At 40.6% G+C, this 11,741-nt stretch overlaps 1 protein-coding gene across 1 annotated transcript; it reads right to left on the minus strand.

Moving 5' to 3' along the window:
• Window positions 1–4,459: 4,459 nt before the first annotated feature.
• LOC139451819 (transcription factor MafB-like) lies at window positions 4,460–7,057 on the minus strand. Its single transcript, XM_071233121.1, has 2 exons — window positions 6,639–7,057; window positions 4,460–4,550 (listed from the first exon to the last, which is right to left on the minus strand). The coding sequence occupies exons 1-2, from the start codon at window positions 7,055–7,057 to the stop codon at window positions 4,460–4,462; spliced, it is 510 nt and encodes a 169-aa protein (XP_071089222.1).
• Between the last annotated feature and the right edge of the window lie 4,684 nt (window positions 7,058–11,741).

An 11,741-nucleotide genomic window follows, 5' to 3' on the forward strand; every position in this document is an offset into this window, starting at 1 on the left:
ATTTCAGACATATTCACAGAATATTAATGATATGTTTTCCCATGTAAACTGGTTCATAATTCCAGATTGTATGTTTAATGAGCATATAATTTTATTCCAGAAGTTCAATTTGAACATAACTTTCGATATCCAGTTTGTCAATGAGGGTGGAGAAGAATCCATTTCGATCATTTATAAAACATTCACAGTGTAGAAGTACATGTCTGTCATAATCATAGGCATGTCTGTCACATTTATAACATTCACGTGATGTAATGGGTCGGGAAGCTATCGTAAGGGAATATTGGATGCAATACCTAAGATGAGGATACGTTAGTGCTAGTTTCCATAATACATAGTTTAAGTTTAGAGTGAACTGACCTGTATCGGACCAGACCCTCTCTCAATGACAGTCTGAGTTTCCACCTACCTTCTTCATATGAGGATATTGCATCACATACAGTTCTTCTCCATTCTTTTTTACATGGAAATATTCCAGTACTGATAAAGATCAAAATGACATTTTTAAGGTTATATTTACATACAGTTAATATCATTGTGTCACATATGCTAGTGCTAGTTTTGATATTATGAGCATTTACTAAGGCTAAGTATGCACATGTGGTATGTTTCATAGGAGAGAAGCACGAGTTTGTACACAGCCTTCCAAGGAGTAGTAGCCTGCATTTGTCTATGTCGTTGCACTGGTCAGTCGGTAGCTTTAGGCCACGCCCCCCAAAAGGTTTGCGTTGGAAGCCGATTATGCAGCGTGAGATTTCAGCACTTTCACTTGACCATTTAAATACTTTCTAGGAATATAACGAATTTTTCTCTCTCGGAAAATGATCAGAAGTATCAAGAAAAATTAATATTCGCAACAAAATCGCAATCATTATTTTCAGTGTACTTGCCCTTTAAGATGGTATAAGCGGTGGCAATCCACGTCACGTGACCATCATTTGATCCTATACTATTCTAGAAATTAATCGGAACTAAACCTTTGACGTTACCGAAGGACTGCTGGCCTTAATGAGAAGTCTGTGGTCTCCTCTAACCCATGGAGTATACTGCTGACCTTAATGAGAAGTCTGTGGTCTCCCCTAACCCATGGAGTATACTGCTGACCTTAATGAGAAGTCTGTGGTCTCCTCTAACCCATGGAGTATACTGCTGACCTTAATGAGAAGTCTGTGGTCTCCTCTAACCCATGGAGTATACTGCTGACCTTAATTAGAAGTCTGTGGTCTCCTCTCACCCATGGAGTATACTGCTGACATTAATGAGAAGTCTGTGGTCTCCTCTAACCCATGGAGTATACAGCTGACCTTAATTAGAAGTCTGTGGTCTCCTCTAACCCATGGAGTATACTGCTGACCTTAATGAGAAGTCTGTGGTCTCCTCTAACCCATGGAGTATACAACTGACCTTAATGAGAAGTCTGTGGTCTCCTCTAACCCATGGAGTATACTGCTGACCTTAATGAGAAGTCTGTGGTCTCCCCTATCCCATGGAGTATACTACTGACCTTAATGAGAAGTCTGTGGTCTCCTCTAACCCATGGAGTATACTGCTGACATTAATGAGAAGTCTGTGGTCTCCCCTATCCCATGGAGTATACAGCTGACCTTAATGAGAAGTCTGTGGTCTCCCCTAACCCATGGAGTATACTGCTGACCTTAATGAGAAGTCTGTCTGTGGTCTCCTCTAACCCATGGAGTATACTGCAGGTTTTGTTCCGTACTAGGTGGTGGAGTGCTTCAATAGTGTATTTTCTAGTGCTTGTGCTGGGTCGACCAGAGCATGGGGCATCGACCAAACTCTCGCTGCCAAGCTGACATTCTTTCACCCAATGCTAATTGTGTTATATGATGGGCCCGCCCCACTAAAAACAACATGCTACTGTTCATGAATATATTGACGCCGTATTTGATAACTGTTACATATTCAGTTTTGTCCATTTCAGTGCGTGGAGGAATGGGTGTTTGTTTTACGACATACAGAATCTGCTTTTATCTCTCTGTGCTCACTCCTGCATTGTGTTTGATTGCTACACTTGTGTAATACAGACTGTAGTTTGATTGCTACACTTGTATTACACAGACAGTAGTTTGACTGATACACTTGTATAACAAAGACTGTAGTTTGACTGATACACTTGTATTACACAGACTGTAGTTTGACTGTTACACTTGTATAATACAGACTGTAGTTTGATTGCTACACCTGTGTTACACAGACTGTAGTTTTACGTTTGACTATTACACTTGTATTACACAGACTGTAGTTTGACCTCTACACTTGTATTACACAGACTGTAGTTTGACCTCTACACTTGTATTACACAGACTGTAGTTTGACTGCTACACCTGTGTTACACAGACTGTAGTTTCACTGTTAAACTTGTATAATACAGACTGAAGTTTGACCTCTACACTTGTATTACACAGACTGTAGTATGACTGCTACACCTGTGTTACACAGACTGTAGTTTCACTGTTAAACTTGTATAATACAGACTGTAGTTTGATTCCTACACTTGTATTACACAGACTGTAGTTTGACTTCTACACTTGTATAACACAGACTGTAGTTTGACGTTTGACTGTTACAATTGTATTACACAGATAGTAGTTTGACTATTATACTTGAATTACACAGACTGTAGGTTGACGTTTGACTGTTACACTTGTATAACACAGACTGTAGTTTGACTATTACACTTATATAGAACAGACTGTAGTTTGACTGTTACACTTGTATAATACAGAGTGTAGTTTGATTCCTACACTTGTATTACACAGACTGTAGTTTGACTATTACACTTGTATTACACAGGCTGTAGTTTGACCTCTACACTTGTATTACACAGACGGTAGTTTGACTGCTACACTTGTATTACACAGACTGAGGTTTGACCTCTACACTTGTATTACACAGACTGTAGTATGACTGCTACACCTGTGTCACGCAGACTGTAGTTTCACTGTTAAACTTGTATAATACAGACTGTAGTTTGGTTCCTACACTTGTATTACACAGACTGTAGTTTGACTATTTAACTTGTATAACACAGAGAGTAGTTTGACTGATACACTTATTTAACACAGACTGTAGTTTGACTGCTACACTTGTATAACACAGACTGTAGTTTGACTGTTACACTTGTATTACACAGACTGTAGTTTGACTTCTACACTTGTATAAAACAGACTGTAGTTTGATTGCTATATATGTGTAACAATGACTGTGCTTTTTCTGTTACATGTTTGCTATATTAACTGCGATTTGATAGTTCCTTGTGTGTTACACTGTAATTGTGATTTCACTGTTACGTGTGTGCTACACTGGCTGTTTCGACTGTTTCCTGTGTGTTACACTGCCTTTGGTTTCACTGTTACATGTTTGTTACACTGACTGGTTTTACTGCAACATGTCTGTTACAATGACTGGATTGACTGCTACTTGTGTGTTCCACTGACTGGTCTGACTGCTACATATGTGTTACACTGATTATGGTTTGACTGTTACATATGTGTTACACTTATTATGGTTTGACTGTTACATATGTGTTACACTGACCATGTTTGACTATTACATATATGTTACACTGATTATGGTTTGATTGTTACATGTGTGTTACACTTACTATGGTTTGACTGTTACATATGTTTTACACTATCTGTTTTGACTGTTACATATTTGCTCCACTGTCTTTTTTTATTGTTACATATGTGTTACACTGATTGTGGTTTGACTGTTACATGTGTGTTACACTGACTGGTTTGATTGTTCCACGTGTGCTACATTGACTGGTTAGAATGTTCCTTGTGTGTTGCACTGGCTAGTGTGATTGTTCCACGTGTGCTACATGGACTATTGAGACTGTTCCTTGTGTGTTGCACTGACCGTGGTCTGATCATTGTTGAGAATGAGAGGGATTTATTCGATGTAATATCCTAGCTAGTGCAAGCGCTTTGTCCATGTTCATTATTTCTTTGTAATCCTTTATTTAATTGTCAGAATACAATTCTGAAGATCCACGTCGCTGTCTCACTATTTCAATGATTTTGATGCTTCAAGCCACCCAAGACAAGGGTATAGCTGTATGATACGCTAAGATGCAGGCATATATTCTTTGTACTGTAGTGGTTGCATGCATTCGTCAATGTCTCCATGAAGCTGCCTGTCCAGTCAACCAGTATGTCCGTGTTAGGTCTACAAGTGCACTGTAAGCGTGGGGTGCATATTAACGCAACATGTACATCAGGTATAAGTACTGCATGCACCTCGCTCTACGGAATACGATGCATATTGCTATAGGTGCGCTAGTCTGCCTCATTAATTAGTCGCAAACAGATCGTGTCACGTACAAGTGTCATGTGACTTAACAATACTTGATTAACACAGGTCATCACTCTCAAACACGCAAGCCTTAGCATACCTCATTTACAGCTGAAACTGCAGTGGAGATGATGATATTTTAGCGGATGATGATGCAGCTAACATGCTGACGGATGCTATCATCCTCATCCTCATCCTCATCATCCTCCTCATCATCATCATCATAATCCCTGTCATCACGACAACACTTGTGATAACCTAGTGTCAGAAAACTCATTTCTTATTCCACTAACCTCGGATTCGCCTCTAAGTATTATAAATATGGCAGCTCTGTAATTTTTGTGTTTTGTTTTGATTGTTTGAATGTTTTTGCTGTTGTTTTGTATGTTTGCTTGTTGTTATTTTTTGTTTTTGTTTTTAGGTGTGGGGGTGGGTGGGGGAGGGAGGAGAGAAAGCTAGCACTTAATTCAACATGTTTGCAAGCGTGACATCCCATACAAACCAACATATCAAGTGGTCTCACATAACTATCCATTTGATATTTGATGGACTTGAAATTAAACTAAAATATATCAGTTGTACAGAACGTGTTGTGTTGTTTTCTGCGGCGTCAGCAGGTATGTTTTATCAGGCATTGCAATTTAGTACCCTCGCTCTACAGGGATACACAACAACACATCAGTCACATCTGGAATGAAAAACAACTGGAATATACAACAGCTTGAAAAATGACAACATGCGCCTAATCCTTATCAAAAGAAAGATTCAATGCCGCTCCAATATAAACAACGGCAGATTAATGCGCCACACCTTAGAATGATTGAAGTCAAAAGAAGTGTTGTTAAAATCTATTTAATTTTCTCCGGCATTCCTTGACTGCTATCTTGTAGAGGCCGTGAAACATTATCTTTCTCTCACTCAAACAAGTGTAATGTCGAGGAATAAATCATGGACATTTCAAAGTTTCTTCGGTTTGTATTTTCACGAGGGCGGCCATGCAGAGGCGAAATACTGTTACAGTACAAACATGGATGTTTCACTTTCAAAATAAGCCTACGTGTATTCGATAAAAACAGTAAACAGGTTTTGCAAGGCAGAGCATAAGGGCCATACATATAGCAAACAGTCCAGTGTTCCGCATATACACTACTGGCCGCTATAAAGAAGACTATTCACAATTTCCGTCTCTGTCACTTTTGATTTGGACGTGACTAGTTAGTTTGTACGTCATGATTAATTTGTGGGTGTGTTTTTTGTGTGAGTTTGTGTGTGGTGTGTGTAAGTGTGTAGGTGTGCGTGTTTGGGTAGGTGTGTGGGTAGATGTGTCGGTAGGTGTGAGGGTGTAGGTGTGTGATGGTGATGGTACTGGTGGTAGTGATGATGGTGGTGGTAATGGTGGTGATGTTGTGGTGACAGGAATGATGGTGATGGTGATGGTGGTGTGATGATGGTGATGGTGATAGCGATGGTGGTGATGGTGGCGGTGATGGTGATGATGGTGGTGATGGTGATGTGATGGTGATGATGATGATGGTGGTGATGATGATGGTGATGGTGGTGATGATGATGGTGGTGATGGTGATGTTGTAGTGACAGGAATGATGGTGATGGTGGCGGTGATGTTGTAGTGACAGGAATGATGGTGATGGTGGTGGTGATGGTGATGATGGTGGTGATGGTGATGTGATGGTGATGATGATGATGGTGGTGATGATGATGGTGATGGTGGTGATGATGATGGTGGTGATGGTGATGTTGTAGTGACAGGAATGATGGTGATGGTGGCGGTGATGTTGTAGTGACAGGAATGATGGTGATGGTGGCGGTGATGGTGATGATGGAGGTGATGGTGATGTGATGGTGATGATGTAGTGACAGGAATGATGGTGATGGTGGCGGTGATGTTGTAGTGACAGGAATGATGGTGATGGTGGCGATGATGATGGTGATGGTGGTGGTGATGTTATGGAGATGGTGATGGTGGCGATGATGATGATGGCGATGGGGATGGTGTTGATGGTGATGTTGATGTTACAGTGACAGGAATGATGGTGATGGTGGCGGTGATGGTGATGATGGTGGTGATGGTGATGATGATGGTGATGTGATGGTGATGTTGTCGTGGCAGGAATGATGGTGATGGTGGCGATGATGGTGGTGATGTGATGGTAATGGTGATGGTGATGGTGGTGATGATGGTGGTGATGGTGATAGCGATGGTGGTGATGGTGATGTGATGGTGGTGATGATGATGATGGTGGTGATGATGATGGTGATGGTGGTGATGATGATGGTGATGATGGTGATATTGTAGTGACAGGAATGATGGTGATGGTGGCGGTGATGTTGTAGTGACAGGAATGATGGTGATGGTAGCGGTGATGGTGATGATGGTGGTGATGGTGATGTGATGGTGATGATGATGATGGTGGTGATGATGATGGTGATGGTGGTGATGATGATGGTGGTGATGGTGATGTTGTAGTGACAGGAATGATGGTGATGGTGGCGGTGATGTTGTAGTGACAGGAATGATGGTGATGGTGGCGGTGATGGTGATGATGGTGATGTGATGGTGATGATGTAGTGACAGGAATGGTGGTGATGGTGGCGGTGATGGTGATGATGGTGGCGATGGTGAAGTGATGTGATGGTGATGTTGTCGTGACAGGAATGATGGTGATGTTATGGCGATGATGATGGTGATGATGGTGGTGGTGATGTGATGGAGATGCATGGTGATGGTGGCGATGATGATGATGGCGATGGGGATGGTGGTGATGGTGATGGTGATGTTACAGTGACAGGAATGATGGTGATGATGATGGTGATGATGGTGGTGATGGTGATGATGATGGTGATGTTGTCGTGGCAGGAATGATGGTGATGGTGGCGATGATGGTGGTGATGTGATGGTAATGGTGATGGTGATGGTGGTGATGATGGTGGTGGTGATGGTGATGTGATGGTGATGATGTAGTGACAGGAATGGTGGTGATGGTGGCGGGGATGGTGATGATGGTGGTGATGGTGATGGTGAAGTGATGGTGATGTTGTCGTGACAGGAATGATGGTGATGGTGATGGTGGTGATGATGGTGATGGTGGTGGTGATGGTGATGATGATGGTGATGATGTGATGGTGATGATGATGGTGATGGTGATGGGGTTGGTGGTGACGGTGGTGGTGATGGTGATGGTGAAGGTGATTGTGGTGGTGATGGCGATGGTGATGGTGAGGTGATGGGTGCGGGGACATATGCTGGTTATGGTATCGATCCTGTCGTGTTAGTGGAGGTGGCGGTGATGATGATAACGAGTGAGTGAGTGATTATCGTTTAACGCCAGCTAATGATAACGACGACGATAATGCTGAACATGATTTCAAATAATAAAGTACAATGTTTACATCATCCATCTACTTTCAATGAGAGGTATTTGAGTTCTACTTCGACGACGAACGTCCCTAGGAACAGCAGAAGACATAAATCTTGGCGGAATGACAGGACTGGTAGTCACCCTTCTTAAAACTGTTTCGCCTTTGAAGTAAGAGTTACCTCCCTTTAATGCCGCCTTCAGAAGTTTGTTTACAAGCTGGGCATCTGACAATTAAAGCTGTAATTGAGGGCATGTTAGTGTGGTCCCCCGACTTAGGCGGAACATGGAACTTTTGACCCTGGGAGTCAAAAACTACACAGCACCGGTAAAGAATGTCAAGGAGGCGGTAGATCCCCCAAATTCTATTAATTCAATCCACGAATCTATTTAACGTCGAAGATAACATCCAAACGGTGGCGAAAAATCGACTTTTTGTTCAAAGAGGTAGCAAGCATATGTTGACGGAGTCGGTAACTTATCTCCGAAGCTGAGATTTGAGGAATTTGATCTGTATTCTAAGCAGGCTCAATTTGTCGACTTTTTTCTTTCTTCGAGCTATCTTAGAATTAACAATGTTTATTTTTTTCCGGCACACGATATACTTATCTCCTCTGCCTAGATGCACACGTCAGTGGCAGACATTGAACAGGCTGACTTCTAAGCATGTTTCTCAAATCTCAAAGACGTATGTTATCTTCACGGAAGCTGAATATGGTATCATATCTCTGTCTTATATATACATATCTCTTAATAGATATCCTTCAGACGAGCAGGTATTGTAGGATACCTGATACTGGCAATGAATACGAGTCCGCGATACCGGATTATGAATGATTCCGTCGCTTCAGTCAAGGTTTTAATTTATATTCTTCTTGCTCATCAACTCGAAGCTGGTAAAGTTTACTGGACCGAATTATGTAACAGACGTAAAAACACAAGAGCGTTAAATCACATTTTTAACAGAAATGTCCTATAGTTTCTACTCTGAATGGCTAATGTCCACCACATCGTGAATATATCAACCAGCGAAAATACGCTTATATTTCGTTTCCGTTTTAACCATTGTTTATCAAGTGATAAGGGATATAGGTTGTTATTTCTATCTTAAAAAGAGAACCGACAAGGTATCACACCCACTAACGCGGCTGTCTGACTTCTCCTTGAACCAATGTCAGGACCTTTACATTGTAAGTTTAACACCAACACATTACATAATAACCTTTTTGTACATTATTCACAATTTATTTCTAACTATTTCAAAGAAATATCGATAATTATATTATGTGTTGACTATTGTTGTTATTAATTAACTAGGGCGCTTTACTGTCATAAATAATGGACAATTTCTGCCGAGAATACTGAAGAATGTCACTCTCAGAATCTGAATTTTAACCAAACGAAGCTGGCATTTTCATTGTTTCTCTGGAGAATGTTCGGCCAGAGTCAGAAAGACAGATCCCCGCCATTTCGCCTTGCGACTTTCACGTTTCTTCCACTTACCTAAACTCAGCAGAGTAATAAAACCATTTAATTTCACATATCAAAATTTATTTCAAATAAACATTACCATCTGCTGTTAATCCCTGTTCGTTTTGTAGTAGAGATCACTACAAAGTGATTCCTGAATAAAATTGTCACAGGACCTTATCACGACCATAAGTAGTAACACTGGGCGACCTAAAATAGTGCTTTAATGGCTCCTTTGGGCGATTATTCCGCAATCTAAAACACCAAATCGCGTACGAGCATCGTTAATAATAGCTGCAGCCCTCTCTCAACACATCTATTACCGTATTTACAAAACATTAACGGTTTGCTATTTTCTCCAATCGCTGTAGTTCCCGCCACCAACATGGCACAACCAAGACAGACGACCAAAATTATAAACAGTCGATAACTCGTTATAACGAGGACAGGCTGGACAGTATACGGCCTGTTAAATCTGGAGCCTAAAATAAGTAATTATCACAATGAAGCCGAAACAAATATTTTCAAGTGATAAGGTGAAACGATCTGTTTTTATAAGCAATCTGCGTTATAACGAGGTGGTGGCGTAACGATGATTTTTGTCCGTGCTTCTCGGACTTTCGTTTCTTACGCAAAAGCAGAAATTGCACAGACATGTCCGATCTACGCAGGTTTACATCACGTCGGGGTGTTCCTTACAATTGCTGATATGAAAGAATCCAGAACGCCAGTCGGCGTCCGTCCCGGCGCCAAGGGAGAGATGGTGGTGGCAATGGCGACGGTTAGGGTACCGATGTGACACCATGTACAAATGGAGGTGCGTTGTTTCAACAAAAAGTTCAATTGAGACTTAGTCTACACACTTGGAAACCAAACGTTTAGGTTTCTTTCAAGTGATAATTTGAGCCATGGTAACTGAGAGAGTTTCTTTAATTTGATTGAAAGTGTGAAAATAACGGGGAAAGGCGCTGCCTTATTAACAGAAATAAATCTTATAAAAACTGACTGAAACACTGTTCGCCTGTGGATTTTTGGAAACATTTCTGGGTTAATGATCCAAATAAATGATCGATTCCTTACGCGCAAATGACGCCGTATATTTCTGGTTTACACATTCACATGTTTTCAATCAAGTTTTTATAGTTTCATGGTTTGATCTGCAGCTATAGAAACAACAAAATAATATGGTTAAAAATATGGTTAAAATGTACAAAAATTTCTCAGATACCGTCATTCTTTTTCTTATAGAGAATAAGTAGCGTTAGGACGCATACAGTACTCGGTCCGCTAGCTGAACTAAAGACAAAACAAGAACAGCATATCATGATCCGAAAGCCACCAGTCTTGAAACGAGTTGAACCGAAATATGTTTTTGAAGAATTGAGTTGATCCGAAATATGTTTTTGAAGAATTTAACACTATGCGAGTTCATAGACATAATTAATGGACAAGTGATTGGAATGTTACTTCTCAAACAATGCCAGATGAATTGCAGCATTTCGTTGTACGACAGTCCACTCGTATCTCAATAATGTATGGTCACGAGTTCTGGAGCCTACTCTAATCATAGCTGGATATCACGGTTTTTAAGGATTGCACGTGCAGCACACATCTTAGAAAGTGCTCACTTCCGAAGATATATCCATTTTTCTGGCGACAAACATCACTGAGTTTTCATCAACAGGTTATAATCAGGTAAGGGTCGCATGCAGCTGACTGCGAGCGGTATACTTAGCAGTTTAGTCTATCGCTAACAAAATGGATATCTCTTAAAGACCGCACTTTGCAATTTTCCTCATTACTGTAAGTAAAATTCCTTATCTCCGGAATGGCTTGTTTTCACTTAATAAATATTAGAGCACATGCAGCTCTCTCCGTTAATAATCGTGATTCTATTTGAAGTGACGAGGACAATGGTGCAATATGCCTACAGTCAGTATATGAACCCGTCTTCTTCGCGTATGAGCCAGTCCAATAATACACGTAAAAATAGACGTCGATAGTTAAAATAGGAAATGTACATAATTGATATATTTGTGGTTCTTCTGAGATTACTTTTCATTCCAAGTTTATCTCTTTGAAAGGTTTTAATTACCCTAGTCTGCCCATAAAAAAGTATATTATGTGTCAGATGAATTATCACAACGTGATGCTAAATACCATGATCTGACCAATTTACGAACCCCTTAGAAAAAGCTTTTAAATGACCTCATTATCGAAATCCAAATCTGTAAAATAAGTACATATCATCCGTCGCTTGTCACACCTTCACCACCATACCAGTTTAAGAATAATCAGACAATTGAATATATGTTTTACCCTGTAAACATATTCTTTACTGTAAACTAAACACTGTGTGCAGATTCATTACGTTGAGGGTTTGTCAGCCATGATAACCAAACACTGTTTATCGCCTTGTCAGTCGACGAAGACAAATGTCATACATGTGTCAATATAACTGTCCGATGACGTATACCAGGTGTTTCAGTGTTATTTTAGATTATTACCCACGTGGTGAAGATACAGGTGGTAAGATACTAAATCCGTACGTCACACGTGTGTCGTACAAGGTTGACC

The sequence above is a fragment of the Haliotis cracherodii genome, unplaced genomic scaffold (assembly GCF_022045235.1).
Source record: "Haliotis cracherodii isolate W230 unplaced genomic scaffold, xgHalCrac1.p SCAF_9, whole genome shotgun sequence".
NCBI classification, from domain to species: Eukaryota; Metazoa; Mollusca; class Gastropoda; order Lepetellida; family Haliotidae; genus Haliotis; species Haliotis cracherodii.

Excerpts from the sequence above, each read along its gene's own strand:
- LOC139451819 (XM_071233121.1), bottom strand. The coding sequence starts at position 7,057 with ATGCATCTCCATCACATCACCACCACCATCATCACCATCATCATCGCC. Across the intron at positions 4,551-6,638 it reads CCACCATCACCATCATTCCT|GGATTATGATGATGATGATG; the intron begins GTCACTACAATA and ends TCGTGATGACAG.